This window comes from Sus scrofa, chromosome 4, assembly GCF_000003025.6.
Source record: "Sus scrofa isolate TJ Tabasco breed Duroc chromosome 4, Sscrofa11.1, whole genome shotgun sequence".
In the NCBI taxonomy this organism is placed as follows: Eukaryota; Metazoa; Chordata; class Mammalia; order Artiodactyla; family Suidae; genus Sus; species Sus scrofa.
The window spans coordinates 92686021-92705326 of NC_010446.5; the positions used below are offsets into that span (position 1 = coordinate 92686021).

The following is a 19306-nucleotide window of genomic DNA, read 5'->3' on the forward strand; positions in this document are numbered from 1 at the left end:
AGATCTGGGCCGTGACTACGACCTACACCACAGCTCATGGCAAGGCCAGATCCTTAACCCACTGAGTGAGGCCAGGGATGGAACCTGCATCCTCATGGATGCTAGTTTGGTTCATTAACCACTGAGCCACGACGGGAATGCCCAAAAAACAAATTAAAAATAAAAGATAAAAGGGTTTTCTCTAGACTGACAGAGCTGTCTCCCAGAACTCACTTGCTGACCAGTGGTCAAAGGGGAAATCATTTGTTAGCCCCTCCCTGAGGGGGAAGTGCTGAGTAAAGGGCTCAGAGGGCGTCTTCTCTCCCCTGTGTCTGCCTGCTAGATGTTCCTCTGCAGCTGAACAGCTGGCAGGCAGCCCGAGATGGGGCCCTGCTCAGGAAACCCCCACCTCCGCTGGGCCTCCCGGCTCCTGGGACTCCTCAGCCTCCTCTTCAGAGAGTGGCCCAGGCTCCTGGGCGGGAGGGCCAGTGTGGGGAGCATAACGCAGGGTGTCCTTTCTGTGTCTAATGTGGTTGAGGAACCAAAAGACACAGCAGTTGTGTTATAATGTAGCAAAGGCCATGCATTTGGTTTAGAGCCCCAAGGTGAAGGAGAACAACCAGATGGTCTTTTGGTTGTGGCAAGGCTGGGACCCTGAGCTGGGAGCCTTGGCTGAGTGAGGGACACATTTCCAGGGAGGTGAGGCTGCTTCTGCTGCAATGACAGGGAAGCTGGGGGAACCTGGTGGTCCCTGGGGAGAAGGATGGAGACAAAATGGGGGCGGCTCCTTGGAGCAGAGTTTGGGAATGAGGCTGCCCTGGTCTGGACCCAGAGGGGACCTGACAACCTCTGCAGCTGTCCTGTGGAGGGGGGCCAACTAGAACCGCAGGTCTGAGCTGGAGGAAGCAACACTAGCCTGGGATCCTTGGGCTTCTCCGCTAAAAAAGCACGGGGAGGAGTTCCTGTTGTGGCTCAGCGGTTAAGGAACCCAACTAATATCCATGAGGAGGCGGGCTTGCTCCCTGGCCTCGCTCAGTGGGTTAAGGATCTGCGTGGCCATGAGCTGTGGTGTAGATCACAGTTGATCCTCGGGTCCCGCATGTCTGTGGCTGTGATGTAGGCCAGCGGCTACAGCTCAGATTTGACCCCTAGCCCGGGAACCTCAGTATGCTGTGGGTGCGCCCCTAAAAAGACAAAAAAAAAAATGCACGTACCAATTGGTTGGGAGGTATTTCCAATTTCTATAATGCCAGATGCATGGATTTCCATTAGTAAGATGCATAAAACTCTGTATGATAAAAAGCCTGATATTGCAAAGGAAGTGGGCAGTCTTCAGTAGTTAAGAGCATCTCTACACCCACATGTTTATAGGAGGATGGAGAAGACGCAGAAAGAGACACAGTAGATTGTGCATAGGGAAAAGATTGGAGATAGAGGATAGAAAGCAGGCAGGATGAGGAATTGAGCAAAAAAAGGGAACAGGAGGAAAAATAATGTCCCAAAAAGGATGTATAAATATCTGTGTGTTTTGAAAAATTGTATGATTGTAACAGATAAAAACATTAAGGAAAAACTAATGAAGCAAAAAGGTATTGTACATTGAGAATTCTGATGAAAGTTTTGAGTGCTTTTTTGTGTGTGTGTCTTTTGAGGGTGTTACCCGTGCATATGGAAGTACCCAGGCTAGGGGTCAAATCTGAGCTGCAGCTGCCAGCCTACGCCACAGCCACAGCAATGCCAGATCGGAGTTGCATCTATTACCTATACCACAGCTCAGGGCCATGGAGGATCCTTAACCCACTGAGTGAGGCCAGGGATCAAACCCACATCCTCATGGATACTAGACAGGTTGTTACCCCTGAGCCACACCAACAGGAACTCCCTCGAAGGCTTTTCTTGTTCTATTCTTTTGTTTTAACTTCTAGCCACCAAGTGAACTACCAGAGAAATAAATGAAATTCAGTGAATTGGGGAGCGCATATAACACTGTGATATAACAGTGAGCATTGTAGTAAGGACTAAATTCCTTTAAACTAAAAAATGTAGGATTTCTGCACTTTTTAAAATGCTATTTAACTGGAAAAATATGTTCAATATTATGGTACTTTCCCCCTAGATCCTGAGGCCAGGAGAGCCCCAATTTTAAGAGAGAGAGAAAAACTGAAGTTCTCATTTTACAACCAAATGATCAATCAATCAGTCAATTAACTACTGTGGGTTTCCTAGTGTGATGCTGGTGGAAGAGTCAGAAAAAGGACAATATTTTATGTTGCTTTATGAGTTTGAAATTTTATACTATTTAAATCTATTTTAACTCACCTTGTTACACCCACACCCTCGTCGGCTTTATTTTCTTCCTCTTCAGGATTAGATCTGTTGTAGATCACGGCTCCTGCTGCCTCCCTTCTCTTTCTAAGTCTTCTTCCCTCTTCCTCCCAGCTGGGTTTACCAGCCCTTCTGGGTGGATCCTCCCTGCAGTCTGAGGGCTGAACCTCCTCTCCCCCTGGTCCCCTCCTTCCCAGCAAGTGGAGGATGTGGCTGGGCTGCTCAGCTGGCCAAAGTCCCCGCCTGTGAAGCCCTGCAGAGTGCTGGCTTCCTCTTTCCCAGGAGAAGCTCAGTGGAGGGTGAGCCTCTAGCGGCTGCTCAGATGCTGGTGATGCTGGGAGGGGGAGCTCCTGGGGAGGACGGGGCTGGGGTGGAGAGTTGATGGGCACCTCCCGCAGGGGAGAAGCACTGGGCAGGGAGGGAGGGGATGCTGTTCTTCAAGCCCCCCCCACCAGGAATCCAGCCTGCACCCCCTCTGTTTTCTCTGTCTCTGCTCCTGAGAGGGTCTCGGGACCCAGCGCTCTGAGTCCACCTGCTGACCGTCACCTCCTTCCCCACAGGGTGTGAAGACGTGTCTGCAAGCCACGCTCAGGAAAGCAGGCGATGGCTGTTTAGCATCCGCTAACTAATAGCCTTGGCCAGACTCTTTCTGCTCCTGTCTGTTTCGCAGAAAAAACCAGCTTCTTTCTCCCTGTTTCCCTGGTGCTGCCCCCTCTGTTACCAACTCTGGGGGAAAATAAGACAAACCCTGTTTGATCAGAATTACTGGTGAAAATCCTTTAGGAAGGAGGCACCCTGGAGACTGAAATGCTGTCCCTCAGGAAGTCCAAATGCGCATAGGATTATGGCACGAGGGCTGTTTCTTTGAGCCTCAGCTTAAATAAACATTTACATGTAGGGTCCATTGTTGTATTAAAATTGCCTATGTAAACATGGATGAATTCTAAGTGTAGGACTGACCTTGGTGTTAAAAAATACTTTCACTTCGCTTATGAATGGAGGAAGCAGTATAGGCTGTTAACAAGTGGTTCAAAGGAAGAGTCAAAAATCACACCCGTAATGACCATCAGGAATGCTGAAATGAATTACAAATAGATATGCTGTGTTCACACGGGTTTGTAGTATTTGCAGCTCCGTCTGTCGATAAAGGTTTGGAAGGATAGGCATCAGTAACAGGGCTTTCATATGAGATGGGGCACACTGCAAACTGTTATTTGAATCAACTCCATAAGCCATTGAATTGCTTTCAATAAATAATAAAAAATAACACAATACTTATAAGCAACCCATCAAGGGAAAGAGAGATGCCCACACCCAAGAAGGCCAATTACATAAAAATTTCCAGCCCAGCCTGCGAAAACCTGCAGCCTATCCTTCCCTCCACAGGAATGGACCTGGGCAGTAGGAGTGAGAGATGGGAGAAACTTCATTTTCAAAGTCTACCTCTCCTCCTTTTGTGTGTGTGGGGGGGGGGGTGCGCACCCACGGTATATGGAGGTTCCCAGGCTAGGTGTGGAATCAGAGCTATAGCTGCCGGCCTAGGCCACAGCCACAGCAAAGCAGGATCTGAGCCACGTCTGTGACCTACACCGCACAATGCCAGATCCTTAACCCACCGAGGGAGGCCAGGGATCAAACCGGCAACCTCATGGTTCTGATCCAGTTCCTTAACCACTGAGCCATGAAGGGAACTCCATGTCTTCCTTCTGTGAATGTGTATGTCTTTGTCCAGATTCCCCCTTTTCACAAGGACACTGGTCATATTAGATTAGGGCCCACTCTAATGACCTCATCTTAACCTGGCTACATGTGCCAGCACCCTATTTCCAAAGAAGATCACATTCCGAGGTACTGGGGGTTAGGGTATGAGTATATCATTTCTGGGGGACACAGTTGAGTACACAAAAGCTTCCCTCTATTTCTCCCTTAAAAACTTGCCCTCCTGACCGAAGAACACTAGACTCTCGTTATTATATCTGTGACCTCATTCCCACGTAGCCTACATCTTTAGCTTAAGACTAAACTTGTTTTCTCTTTTTTTTTTAAATTAACCAGTGTTGACAGATACATCTTTATTTTTAATTTTTTTTAATTAGGGGCTATTGGCCATTTTTTTCTTTCTTTTCCTTCCTTCCTCCCTCCTTCTCTTCTTTCTTCTTTCTTTCTTTCAGTGCACCTGCAGCATGTGGAAATTCCTGGGCCCAGGATTGAACCCATGCCACAACAACAACCCAACCCACAGCCTTGACAACGCTGGATCCTTAACCTTTTGTGCCATAAGAGAACTCACCCTATTGGCCATTTTTAATTAAAGTATAGTTAATTTACAATGTTGTGTTAGTTTAAAGAGTTCAGCAAAATGATTCAGTTATTTATTTTATACACACACACACACACACGTACATACGTTATCAGATTCTTTTCCATTATATGTTATTATAAGATATTGAGTATATTTCCCTGTGTGCTACAGTAGGTCCTTCTTGGTTACCTATTTTATGTACGGTTTTTGTATGTTAATTCCAAACTCCTAATTTGTCTCTCCTACCTCCTCCCCATCCCCTTTGGTAACCAAAATTTGTTTATGTTTCAGATGCATCTTTATTTATTCTTATTTTTATTTTTATTTTTTGTACACAACCACAGCATATGGAGGTTCCCAGTCTGGGAGTCAAATTGATGATAGAGATGCCAGCCATCGCAATGCAGGATCCTAGCTGTGTCTGCGAAATACACCACAGCTCACGGCAACACCAGATCCTTAACCGACCCAGCAAGGCCAGAAGTCGAACCCTCAACCTCATGGTTCCTAGTTGAATTCATTTCTGCTGCACCACAATGGGAACTCTGATTCATCTTTAAATAAACAAGCACAAATCACCATGAGGTCTTTGGAAAGAAAAATTCCCCAGGTGATCTCCCTTGCTTACAAAAGAGCAGTATAAGTAGGTTGTTTAGAGGAGGAGAGAGAGACCAGAACTTCAGCATTTTGAGCCACCCAGAGTGCCTCCCTTGGAGAGGGTGAGTGTGGGTGGAGCCTTGTCAGGTGAGGGGAGAACTAGAGAAGATCCTTGCTGAGGAAGATGGAGAGGCTCCAGGGTCAGGGTCTGTGAGGCCGACGCCCAAGGAAGAGGCTGAGTGTGAAGGGAAGGGGGGGGTTCCTCTACAGTCGCTTTGCTTTTGTTTATTTGGGCCTGAGCCCACCCATCTGAGCAAGACCCTAGATCACGGATGGCTTTTTCTCCACAGCCTTAACCCCACCTCTCCCGCCAAGGCCATCTCTTCAGGGCTACTGTGACTCTCGTGATGGAAGGACCAGTTTTATATAACCCAGGACCACCCAGTGACATCCCCTCACCTTTGCTGGATCCTATTCCTTATAAGCCAGTCACTAGGTGCAGCCCAGCTTCCAGGGGAGGGGGTTCCACGGGGGTGCGACCAGCAGGAGAGAGGGACTTAGGGAGACATTTTGGAAGCTGCCTCTTACAGTTACACACTTGCTGTCTGTCCCTGAAAATGTGCTCAGTGATTTTGATCCATTATCTTCTTTAGTTCATACTACCCTGATGAGGCAGATAAGGAAAGTGAAGGTTAGCAAGGTAAAGTAACATGTCTAATGTTACAACCCACCAGCATCAGGATTTGATTCTAGAATTGCTTCAAGTCATGTCCTAGGCTCCTTTCCAAGAATGAAGAGAGAAGACTGGAGGGGTTTCATGAGAAAGGTGATTTCTGTGGTTTTCATTTGTTCTTGAGAAAATCCTCCTGTTTCCTGTTTCCAATGCCCTAGGTGTCTGCCGCAGTGGGACCAATAGTGATGGAGGTCCTGCTCCTGGAGTTCAGGATTCTGGAGCTCCTGATCCTCTGCAGGGGATCCGAGGAGGTTCTGTGCTGTTTCCTTTGCCCAAGAAGCAAGACGCTGAGCTGGAGGAGGTCACGTGGGGCTTTGGTCCTGGGTCAGAGTACAGAGTCCTGCTGCGAGTCCGACCTGGGAAAGCTCCAATATGGGTGAGCCTCCAGGACGGGTACCAGCAGAGGGTCCATGTGCCCAACATGACGTCCCTGAAGATTGAGAACCTGACCCCCGAGGACAGTGGGCTGTACCGGGCTCGAGGCAGCTTCACTGGAGGAGTAGATTTTACCCAGGTTTTCCACCTCACTGTCTATGGTATGTGACCCCTGCCACCCTATCCCAGGGCGTATGTCCTTCTTCTAACCCTAGGAGTGTCACATAGGCCCCACACTGGTTGGAGGATTCATTCCAGACACCAGCCTTCAGATTCTCTTTTCTCCCTTGAAATGAGGGTACTGGGTTCACCGCAAATGGAGAGCAGAGCTGCGGGTCACGCTGGGGAGCAAATTGCTTCAGTGTTTTGGGAGAGGACAATGGAAACTTAAGGGAAAAGGATTTTTTTGCCATAATGTTCATTGTTCATTATAGGACAGAGTGTGTTTCATTTGTGCATTGGTTGTGTGTTGCTGTCGGAACAAATTGCTATAAATGAGTGGCATGGGACAATAAAAATTTATTATTTTCCTGTGTGGTGGGTCAGAAATCAGACATGGTCTCCCTGGGCTTTCGAGGGGTTGGCAGGTCTGTGTTCCTTCCCAGATACTCCAGGGGAGACAAAGTTTCCTTGCTTTTCCGACTTTCTAGCAGTTGCCTGCACTCCTTGGCTCATGACCACCTTCTTCCACCTTCAAAGCTGGCAGTCACAGGACCAAATCCTTCTCACATTGTATCCCTCTGAGCTACTCCTCTTTCTTTCACTTTCAAGCCTTTTTTTGTGGTGACATTGGGTCCCTCCAGATCATCAGAATCACCTCTATTTTAAGGGCAGCCAATGAACAACTGTAAGTCTCTCTGTCCCCTAATTCCGCCTTGGTCATGTAACCTGCATCTTCATAGGCTTTGAGGATTATCAAGAGGGCATTCTTAGAGTGGCTGGGGGCCCTCGTCTGCCTCCCAGCATTTGGAAATTCATGTGTACTTAGTCCTTCCTGCCCCCTTGCCTCTTCCTGAGCACTGGCCTGAGGCCAGCTTCACCCACACAGACTCCCCAAATCCAGCTCTAAGAGTCTTGGTAGGTAGGGCAGAAAGCGTACATTGCACCACATAAAAGCAGTTAACCAACACTTTCTTGCCCTAAAGTTCCTACTGTTTGGAAAATATCTGCTATGAGAGTGTCTTTTGCAGCTTTAGGTTCCCGTGTGATTTGTGAGACTGGCTCCTTGATCTGTCACTTCACTTTGTGTCGACCTCAAGCTGAGTGGCCCATTCCACCCTTGGAGTTGTCATGCCTGGTCACTATGACCACATCTCTCAGAAATGGCTCTTCTTTGGACATCCAGTGCAGGCAGAGGTCAAGCTTCCACCAGGGCCTGCAGTTCCAGGTGTCATCTGAGCAGGAGAAGCAGGGCAAGGTCCTGGACCAGGTCAATTCCTTCATTCCAGACGTCTTCCCCCGCTAGGAAACACCCTGATTTCTCGCAAATAATGGTCCTCAAAGATGACCCAGCATTTAGTTTTCTTTTTCTTCTGTATTTCTTTTTATGGCCACACCTGCAGCATAGGGAAGGTCCTAGGCTACGTGTTGAATTGAAGCTGCAGTTGCCGGTCTACACGAGAGCCAAGGCAACACCACATCCAAGACACATCTGCGACCTACACAGAAGCTTGCAGCAATGCCAGGTCCTTAACCCACTAACTGAGGCCAGGGATCAAACCCACATCCTCACACACCCTATCAGGTTCCTAACCCACTGAGCCACAAGGAGAACTCCAGCATTTAGTTTTGTTATGGAAGAGTCTTAACACTTGCTCAGTCTAGGAGCTCACATAGGGCTTAACTCAGTGTTTTCCTTTCTTACAGTCACTTCTATATATTTGGGGTCTGTACCCACTGAGTTTTATCTGGAAAAGGCCCTCCCCATCCTGAGGGTGAGGATGCCAGAGCTTCAGTGAGATAATGGATGTGAAACCAAGAACCGTGACCTTCTCCACTCACGTGAGGCTCCATTCTTTTTCCTTCCTGTCCCAGAGCCTGTGCCCATTCCCCAGATCCTGGTCCACTCACCATCCATCACGCAAGGCTGGTGCAATGTCACCATTGAGTGCAGGATCTCATGGGGCACAGAGGACCTGAAGGTGACCTGGGAGGGCAAGGGCCTCCCCAGGCAGCTGGAGGAGAGAGTGACACTGGGACCAGCCCCCAATTCCTGGAACCTGGCTGTGCACCTGCCCCAGAGCCAGTCCTACACCAACATCACCTGTGTGGTCAGCAATGAAGTGGACCAGAAAACTGCCACCTTCGACCTTGGGAAAGTCTGCCACCTTGGGGAAGCCCATGGTGAGTGCACCTGCCACAGGGGAGGGGCACTCTCAGAGTTTGGGTGCAGTGGGATGAAGGTTCTGGGCTTTTCTCCCCACCGTGTTATTAGCACCACCTTCCAGGGGGTCACCCCATTCAGGAGCCTGGGCAGCCCATCCAGGCTGCATCTGCTGTTAAGTGTCTCAGTCCAGGCTCTCCTTTCCACCCCTTGCCCCTGCTGGTCCAGGCAGCAGCCTTCCAGCTCCTCTCCCCACACTCATTCCTCATTCATTGTGGTCTTTTGGAAAAGTAATCAGATGTGTCCCTGGCGGTTGTCATCTGTGGGATTTGACACAGTGACTCCCTGTGGGATTCAGGGCTCACACACTCCTCTGCCCACATTTCTGGGCTTCACACTGAGCTGCTTGCGTGGTGTTCCTGAATGTGTCCTGCTATTGCGAGCTTTTGAGCATCTGGTAATGCAGTTTCCTCCACCATCAGCCCTCTTGCCCCCGTCCTTCATGTCCTGACTTATTCCTATTGAAGGAGCCCCCAGCAGGCACAGCTACTTCCTGTGCATGAGACCTGTGTTGTCACCTGGACTCAGAAAGGCCCCTCTCTTGGTTTAAAATCGTGCAGGTGCCATCTTGACAAGTTAACTCACTTTGGAACTAGAGGCCCTGGGGTTTCATCTTCACAGGGCCCCGCAGGTGCTGGAGCCACCCTGCCCCAGGCATCACTCCCTAAAGGGGCAGTCATGGCCACCCCCCACGCATGGAACACGCCACTGACCTTGAGGTCCACAGACAAAGTAGCAATGTTCTGCTTATGGATCTGTCTCCTCTGTAGCCTGAAACTCCTTGAGGGCAGGGCCAGGTCTAGTTCTCCTTTGAATCCCTGTCCCAAGTGGGACATCCTGCAAAGTGGTTCATGGTGTTGCCTTGAATGGAAGAATGGCCTGGTCCCCTGTGTGCAGTCTTGCCCCTCTAGCCCAGCCTATAGCAGCTGCTGGGGGGATGTGATGTGTCAGCATCACTTAAAACCTTGTATTACCCTCTTCTGGGGCCCAAACTGGAGTCTCAGATGAAGGTCAACACTCAGCATGACCCTTAAGACCCTGTGGAAAAAGACTCGTCCTCCCTCTGATCCTCTTCAGCCAGCTCCTCCCTGCCACAGTGAGGTGATGGCAATTCTAAGGCCGATGGTTTGCCACAGCCATTGCCTGAACGTGGAGCTCCTCCTTCCCAGAATGCAGTCCTCAACCTGAATACCTAGTAAACTCCTACTCCTCCCTCAAGACTCAGTTTTACACATCACCTCCTCTAGAAAGCCCTCCCTGAAGACCTGTGTACGGGTGGAAACCTCTATTGCATGGCAGTCTCTCTGGCTGGTAGACATTGGTATTTTCTCAGTGTTCTCTCTTGTTCCTTCCAGTCTCCCTGAACTCAAGCAGGAGCTCAGGAGGAGGTTGACTGAATGAACCTGCCAAGCTCCTCCCTCTTCAGCTTCTGAACCAGGACCCTTCAGACCTCTCCACGTGCTCGCTCGCTCTCTTTCCCCTTGGCAATGGGCATCTCAAGTTCTGTCTGGCCTTAATGTTCTTCATTCTCTCCGTGTGAGGGAAACAGGTTCACTTGGAGAGGCGATTGTTGTTTCCCTACGAGGCATCCTAGGGTCTGTCGTGGTCATGGTGTTGGTCCTCAGAGGTGGACTGTACCTTTGGAAGGTACACAGGAAGAAGAAGAAGATGGAGACTGCAAGAGGCAGGTGGCACTTCTCCTTCCTGCCCCAGTTACTTCCCCTCCCCCAATGGACCCTTGGCGCCCTTCCTCCTGCATTTGCTGCTCAAGGAATATCTGTGCACAGGGGATGATGGCATTGTTCTTGACCTTAGAGTTCATAGCAGTGGGGGGAGGGTACAAGTTTCCCAGGCCCCAATTAAAGCTCCACTCTGTGTGTGACTCAGGAGCAGGATCGCAAGAGGACTACAGGGTCCGTGATTGTGACATCTAGAGTGCAGAACTGAGCCAGCAGGAGTCTCTTGAGGTGAGATGTACCCAGTGAGTACTGGGCACTGTGCCCAACCTGTGCTCTCCTGGTTCCCTCACTGCCCAGGCCTGGGTTTGTCTAACTCACGCATTGCTGTTTTTATTCCTCCTGCCACTTTAACTCTTTCTGGACAATACACTGTTAAACTAAGAGGATTTAATGCTGGGACCAGTGTATAGACCTGTGGAATTCTCCAGCATCCTGGCATATTGGACAGATGCCAACCTTTGTTGAGTTGGTGATGGATAGGCCTGTATTCAGATGTGCTTAGTTTGCCATAATGTTCCCTTTCTATTCCAGGGTCCTACCCAGGACACCACCTTACCTGCAGGTGCTATGTCTCCTGAACTCTTCTTGGCAGTTTCTCAGACTCATTTTAAAGAATACCAGCTAGGAGTTTTTTAAATGTCCTCAGTGAAGATTTGTTTGCTGTTTCTCTCATGATTAAACTGGAATTCTTTTTGAAGAAATCCACAGAGGTAAAGTGTCATTTAAATCACCTATCAAGGGTACATAATATCAATATAACTTATCCGATGGTGACCTTGACCTTGATGACCTGGCCAAAGGGAGTGTTTGTCAGGCTCATTCATTATGATGTTATTTTCCCCCTCCCCCCTTTCCACACGCTTCTCACTGGAAGGAAGTCGTTACGTGCAGTCCACACTTAAGCGGTGAAGGTTGTGCTTCTGTCCTTGAGGGTGGAGCATTTACACACATACCTACTTGCTACATTTCTACTACTTGCTAGAGTCGCCTGAGTGAGGATGAAAGAAGTAATGCACACCAAGTGCTTAGTCTCAGTGCCTTGTATGGAGTAAGAACTCAATAAAATATGCCAGGGAGCCCTTGGTCAGGATTAAGCATATGCAACAGACCTCTGAGGTACAAAAGGCCTATTCAGATACATGCAGATACATTTTATTAGAATAGTAGATTTTGGCCTTTGATGTGGACAGCTCTAGGATTTGGGTCAGAAATATTTCCAAGCCCCAAATGTAGCAACACCTGGGTGGAGCAGTGAGTGGCAGTTATTTTTCCCAGGTGTGGGTGGAAGTATTGCTCTATTGCTCAGATTCTGATCAGTGAGTTTTCCTAGATCTGCCGATCCTACAGAGAATGGATGTGGACTTGCCTCGGCTCCTCCACGAATCTTCCAGGCAAATGGCCCAGAGTTGAACAGAGCAGTGGAATAGTTACATTATTCTAATGGACAAAGGGTAGCTCTCTCCCCTACCCTTTCTACCTCATCAGGGTAGCTCTGATGTGAATCAGAGGAAGAACTAAATAGATGGGTGGGCTGAGTTCCTAGGAGAGCATCTCTGGGAGGGAGAGGTTCTTCTACCATTCATGGAGATGTTTTAAAGCGTTTGGCAACAGATGCCAGCATCACTTTTGAGATCCCCTGGCCTCTGAAGACCTGTTGGGGAAACACCATACACTTTCTTTTTTTTTTTTTTTTTTTTTAGGTCTGAACCCACAGCATATGGAGGTTCCCAGGCTAGGGGTCGAATCAGAGCAGTAGCTGCCAGCCTATGCCACAGCCACAGCAACGAGGGATCTGAGTCAACCTACACCACAGCTCATGGCAACACTGAATCCTTAACCCACTGAGCAGGGCTAGGGAATGAATTTGCATCCTCATGGATACTAGTCAGAACCTGCTGAGCCACAATGGGAACTCCCACCAACTACTTCTTGAGGGAGCTGGTATCTCAAATAATGATATGGCAAGAACAGCTGCTCTCCCTAAATGGACCCCCAAATGGGATGGACGGGCCTCGGTCTCATTGTTACACTTGTCTCTGATTGCTGTTTTGGTTGGTGAGATCAGTTGTAAGAATGTCATACACTCAAAATTCCACCCCAGAGACGCAACCCTAGGGTCCAACATCTACTTGATTACCCATGTTATGGACTAAATTGTCTTCCCCAATTTATAGGTCGAATCCTTAATCCCCAGTGTGAATGTATTTTGAGAAAGGGCCTTAAGGAGGTCATTCGGGTTATCTGAGATCAAAGGAATAAAAAAGAAACAGACTCACAGACAGAGAGAACATACTAGTGGCTACCAGTGGGGCTAGAGATATGGGGATGGGCCCTATAGGGGTAGGGAGATAAAGAGATACAAACTCAGAGTTCCTGTTGTGGCTCAGTGGAAACAAATCTGACTAGCATCCATGAGGATGCAGGTTCAATCCCTGGCCTCAGTTAGTGGGTTAAGGATCTGGCACGTTGCCATGAGCTGTGATGTAGGTCAAAGACATGGCTTGGATCCTGCATTGCTGTGGCTGTGGAGTAGGCTGGCAGCTATAGCTCTGATTTGACCCCTAGCCTGGGAATCTCCATATGCTGTGAGTACACCCCTAAAAGGACAAAAAAAAAAAAAAAAAAAAAAGAGAGAGAGAGTTACAAACTCCTATGTTTAAAATAAGTAAGCTACAAGGATCTAATTTACAACACAGGTATTATAGCTAATACTTTACCATAGCTATAAGTGGGAAATAACCTTTAAAAATTATGAATCACCATGTTTCATGTTGTACACCTGAAACATATAATATTATACATTCACCATACCTGAATTAAAAATAAAATAAAATAGGAGTTCCCATTCTGGCTCAGTGGGTTAAGAACCTGACATAGTGTCTATGAGGATTTGGGTTCAATTCCTGGCCTTGCTCAGTGTGTTAAGGATCAAGCATCGATGCAACCTGCTGTGTAGGTCGAAGATGAGGCTCACAGACAGTGTTGCTGTGGCTATGGTGTAAACCGCAGCTGCAGTTCCAATTCGACCCCTAAGCTGGGACCTTCCATATGCCACAGGATTGGGCTTCCAAAAAAAAAAAAAAAGCATTATTATGAAAAAAATTATATTGAATATTCATTGAGAAATAGAGTTCTCAAGGGCACAAAGAGGAGAAGATGCCAGGGCACCCTCTCTCTCTCTCCTCTCTTCCTGCACAGGGAAGAGGTCATGTGAGCACAGTGAGAAGGTGCCCAGGAAGTGAGGGTTTACCAGAAATCAACACTCTTGGCAATTTTTTTTTTTTTCTTTTTAAGGCCACACCTGTAGCATAGGGAAGTTCCCAGGCTCGGGGTCAAATTGGAGCTGCAGCTGTCAGCCTACACCACAGCCATAGCAATATGGGATCTGAGCCTCGTCTGTGACCTACACCACCGCTCCCAGCAATGCTGGGTCCTTAGCCCACTGAATGGAGCCAGCGATGGAACCCGGATCCTCATGGATACTAGTTGGGTTCCTTACCCACTAAGCCACAACAGAAACTCCCAACACGGATTGCATCTTTATTTTGAAATTCTAGCTTCCACCGTGTGAGAAAATAAATGCCTGTTATTTAAGCCACTCACTTTGTGGTATTTTGCAATGGCAGCCTGAGCTGACTGATAAACCTCATGTTGTTTTCTACTACACGTGTGAAATATTTTCCTTTCTTGCTTTGTGATCTGTTTGTTCCTGTCCTCTGGCCACACTATGAAATATACTCTGTTTATGCATTTGCTTTGGTAGAAAGGCATTTCTTTCTGATGAGTGAAGAATCCAGCGTTTATAGGGGTTGGTGCGTTATTGATACACATTACGTTTTTGTTTCCTTGTAAGCGAGCTTCAGAGGCTCAAATTTAAAATGTAGAAAGGAGTTGGTGAAGGAATGAGGGTCTCTCCTCAGTTGTTTTTGTTTTCTGTCCCCAAGGATAGTCTTCCTTTTTCAAAGGAACTTAGGAAAATGTGCCACAAGGGGGCGCTCCTGGAAACCTGGTCTCATGAAAACCAAGCATTTGTAAGAGGAAGCAGGTCCTGGAGAAGGGATTCTGGAAAAGAGGAGTGTTGTTGAACCTTTGTGGCCTCCCTGGGCGCATGCACAGGACCCCACTTACTAAACCCAGAGACGCCTGAGGTAGAAACACATCCCCAGTGATGTGACAACTTGCAGGCTCACAGAAGTTCAGGTATTTGTCCAGAGCCTCCCAGGTAATAAGTAAGAAAGATGAGATTCAGACTTAATAAGTAAATAAGACATGGCTCTGGCTCATCAGGGAGATTTATGACCTGAAGGGCACTGGTCAGCACACAAGCAACTCTAGACATTGTGTGTCCTTGGAACTGGGGTCACACACAGAAATGTGCCCACCAGAGAGGTGTTTCCAGTTGGGTCAGGAAGTTTCAGGAAGTTCCCAATGTGGGAGAAATAGCTCCCACCCTGACCATCATGGGGTCCGTGCCCCTCAAACCCTTTTGTTGTTGGGGAGAGAACTTGTTTAGGGGGCAGGGGTGTCTAGGATCCCAGACTGAGAAGACTCTTTTATTTTTAAAATCTCTTTGTCTTTTTTAGGGGCGCATTCAAGGCACATGGAGGTTCCCAGGCTAGGGGTCCAATCAGAGCTGTAACCACTGGCCTACTCCAAGTCACAGCAACTCAGGATCTGAGCCACGTCTGCGACCTACACCATAGCTCATGGTAATGCCAGATCGTTAACCCACTGAACAAGGCCAGGGATGGAACCTGAGTCCTCATGTATGCTAGTTGGGTTTGTTAACCACTGAGCCAAGACAGGAACTCCGGGGAGACTCTTTTTTAAAATGAAGTATAGTTGGTTTACAATATTGAATTAGTTTCAGGTGTACAGAAAAGTGACTCACTTGTGTATATACATTCAGATCATTTTCCATTATCGCTTACTACAAGATATTGAATATTATTCCCTGTGTTAGAGAGTAAATCTTTGTTGCTTATCTATTTTACATATAGTAACTTTTATCTATTAATCCCACACTCTTAATTTATTTTTCTCTCCTCCCTAACCATATCCCTTCCCCTTTGCTAACTATGTATTGTTTTCTGTATCTACGGGTCTGTTTCTGTTTTGCATATAGGTACCTTTGTATCGTTTTTAGGTTCCACATATAGGTGGTATCATATGACATTTGTCCTTCTCTAACTTACTTCACTTAATATGATAATCTCCACGTCCACCCATGTTGCTGCCAATGGCAATATTTCATTCCTTTTTATGGCTGAGTAATATTCCACTTGATATACAGCTAATATATGGCAAAACTGTTACCCGAACCCAATGCCAGTGCCCCATGTCTTTCCATGATACCAGGTGCCCTCCCAGCAACCGTGGTCTTGATTCTTCCCAGACACCCTGCAGCGCTTCCCTTCCCCAGGCAGTTTCCCTGAAATCCAAAACAGCTGGAAGCCTTATGGGCAATTCTAAACTGGGCCACCAGGTGGCGCCATTGCCAGACTTTGGATCAGGCTGCCTCCCCTGGGAGGGTGGGAGGGGGCGAGCAGGGGCCTTGTGCCTGCTGGGGGTGCTCTGTGCTGGGTGCTTAAGCATCATATTTACTTAGTTCTCCCAATAACCCTGGGAAGTAGGAATTATCTCCTTTTACAGATGAAGCCATTGAGGATCTGACCATGATCACCAGGCCTGTAGTAGAAGCAGGAATGGCATCAATGTCTGTCTGTCTGCAAAGTCCTGCCTCCTGGCAGGCTGAGCTCCCAAAGAAAACATCATGCTGTGCCCTCAGGATACACAGTCTGGTGGGGAGGCAGGTGGGGGACCCCACTTGAGCCTGGGCCAGGGGTGTGTAGTGAAGGAGGAGGGTGGGTGAGGGGTATGCAGGTGTTAGCGTTGCTTACTGAAGGGGAGAATTCGGTTTTAAGATGGAAATAAACTACAGTGAATACCGCTCCTGTGAAGCCCTCAGGATGCTGCTGAGTTGAGACCAACGCACCCCCCTGGGCAAACTGTCTTCCTGCTCTGGGAGAGGCTGCCTTCTCCTCCTGGAAGCAGGTGGCTGTGTTTCCTGGTCATGCTGTCTGACGAGCATGTCACATATTGAAACAATAGACGCCCCCAGACAGTGAGCGATGTGCTGGAAACGCCTGGAACTGGCTTGGGAGAGCTGGTTTTCCGCATCTTTCCCCAGGTCTCTGCTCGGTGTCATCGTGGTGGTGGTTTGAAATGAGCCTTAGAGGGAGTAGCTACACCCAGGGCTGGGCAAAGGCTAGAGACCAGGCCTCTTCCTCCTGAGGAGCGGCTGTTACCCAGCTGGGGGCCCAGCCCTGCCCCTGGGGAGGCGGGTGGAGCAGAGATGGACCAGGGACCCCAGGAAGCCAGGAATTTTCAGCTTCCATGTCAGGCTCACTCCAAGGCCTCCAGTTTGTGAAGAGAGGAGATTCTTCTAGAGCAGACTAGCTGCACATTGAAGTTAGTATTTTCCTTTCTCTCTCCTTTACTGTTGTTGAGAGCAAGCGGGGAATTTGAGTATAAAACTTGCATAAGCAGTGTCTCTCCTGCAGAGCGAGATGGCTGACATGGACTGTGTCCTTGGGTCCAACCAGGGATGGACTCTGGCCAGGCCTAAAGAGGGGGGTGTCCACATGGGACCGGGTGGCTGTGGTGTCTCCTGTGGAGGGACAGTCCCCCACCCGGTGCTCAGGGCCCATGGGGTCGGCTGGCAGAGAGTGCTGAGCCCTGGGCCCTCAGGCACTGAAGTCCTGGCAGAAGGGTGGGTGCTGGGTGAGGTCATGCTGCCTGTGAAGCCACCTCTGGGCTGGGTGAGAGCAGCCGATGGTGACAGGCCAGGAAAGGAGAGCCCTGGCTGTACCAAGGCACAGGTGTGCTCAGTACATATTTGCTGCGTGGGAACCAGTCACGGCTGCCACGTGCAGCTTGGCTGAGAGCTTCCTGCCTTGGTCCAGAGCATGTGTGACACCCAGTGTCCTCACAGGAGGGCTGGGACGAGGGTGAGACCACAAGACCCCCCTCTCAGGATCCCACCCTGCCCTTGCCCCAGCCTGAGAGTGGGGCCTCCTGGTCTCCCCTGTTTTTGGGGCCTGGGACCTGCCTCAGAAGGGGGAGGGGCAAGATCCTGGTCATATCACAGATGACCCCTTGCTGCAGGGCTGTGGGAGCCCAGCACAGAGAGCACCTGGTTCCATCTGGGTAGGACGGGGCGGCTCCCAGGGGCCATGTGAGCTGCATCTGGAAGGGTCTGCAGACATTTGACAGGAGTGGGAGGGAGGGTCTTACTCCAGGGAGTGGGAGCAGGTGACAGGCTGGAGGCTGATGGGGGCTCTTTCTTAGGCCCAGGAGGGAGGGTGTGACCCCTGAAATGAGGAGGTTTTTCCCAGGTCCCTGATCCTGCAGGGCCTCCCTCTGCAGGGGCTCCCCCTCCCCCTGAGCCCCCAGTGGGAGGGTCTCAAAGGTCTGTGGGCATCATCTCCGGGGCTGTGGGTCTGGATCTGTGAGCCCACCCTCTTCCCTGTGGGGTGGCTGTTGTGGCCTGAGCCCCTCCCTGTGTGTGTAGGAGGATGTGCTGGGTGTTGTGGTCTGTCCTCTCCCCGCTGAATGGAAGCGAGATGCTGAGGACATGTCCAGTCAAGGACCATGAGGGAAACTTGATAAAGGAATTCCAGTGGGAAGAGGCCCAACTTTGTGGTTGGGCTGAGGTCGGGCAGGGGCCATGCCTGGGAGCCAGGCACAAGCCGGGGAAGGGAGTGGTCTCTCCAACCGGGGGGGCTTTTCCAGCTTTAAAAGGTAATGCAGCTGGAGTGACTGATGGGATAGATATTACGATGAGGATGGGCTTCCTACTGTAGTGCGGTGGAAATGAATCCAACTAGTATCCGTGAGGACGTGGGTTTGATCCCTGGCTTCCTCAGTGGGTTAAGGATCTGGCATTGCTATGAGCTGTGGTGTAGGTTGCAGAGGTGGCTCGGATCCTGTGTTGCTGTGGCTGTGGCCAGCAGCTGTAGCTCTGATTTGACCCCTAGCCTGGGGTTGCTCCGGGTGCAGCCTTAAAAAGCCAAAAGAAAAAAGAAAAAAAAGCTACGATGAAGAGACCCCAGGAGAGCGGGACACTGAGACTCCCCAGGACGACAGTTGGCTGCCCCAGGAAGGAGGGCAGGTCCCCCAGCCTGCAGCTCACACACAGTGGGGTCCCTGGTCCTGCTGGGAGGCCAGCTGAGGCTTCTCGGGTCAGCAGCCTGTGCAGGTCTGAGCTGTGGCTGGGGGTGCCAGCTGCCTTGTGATGCACTGAGGGCTGGCTTGATGTCGGAGGCTGCTGAGATGCAGCCACAGGCCTTAGTTCCTCTGCCTGCGGTGATTCGAGGGAGCTGAGAGGCTGCCCTGGTCAGACCTGGCCTTCCTCCCCCTCACGTGGCTTCTCAAGGTCTGAAGTCATCTTGTGTGGGACAGTCACTGCACCGAGAGGGACATGGATCCAGAAAGATCATGGTTAGAAAGGGCAGAGGGCACCTGGTGCTAGGCCAGACTCTGCCATGGACAGACTTTCCACACTTGGGAGCTTCTCAGTTAACCTTTCTGGAGCCTCAGTTTTCTCATCTGTAAAGTGGGAAGGTAATCAAAAACAGTTACTGATCTGCTTCTCACAGATTAAAGTGCTTTTGTACTAGAAGTTGCTAGACAAGTGGGTGCCTCTGAGGGGAGGAGCCCAGAGGAAATGTCTCTCCTGTAGCTTCAGCAGGAGCTGGTGAGCTAGTGCCTCGTTTAACCAAAGGCCAGTCTTCTCCCATCCTTAACACTTTAGAATTTAGCCCAGGGCTTGGCTCCTCTCTTATTGCCACGGGCACAGGGGCCCATCTCTG

The 19306-nt window shown here is 49.5% G+C and overlaps 1 protein-coding gene across 1 annotated transcript; it reads left to right on the forward strand.

Annotated features, from left to right (window-relative positions):
- LOC100152036 (SLAM family member 9-like) lies at positions 285–11134 on the forward strand. The gene is made up of 6 exons (XM_021089621.1): positions 285–434; positions 6095–6472; positions 8346–8654; positions 10244–10378; positions 10582–10661; positions 10965–11134. The coding sequence occupies exons 1-5, from the start codon at positions 362–364 to the stop codon at positions 10626–10628; spliced, it is 942 nt and encodes a 313-aa protein (XP_020945280.1). The 5' UTR covers positions 285–361; the 3' UTR covers positions 10629–10661; positions 10965–11134.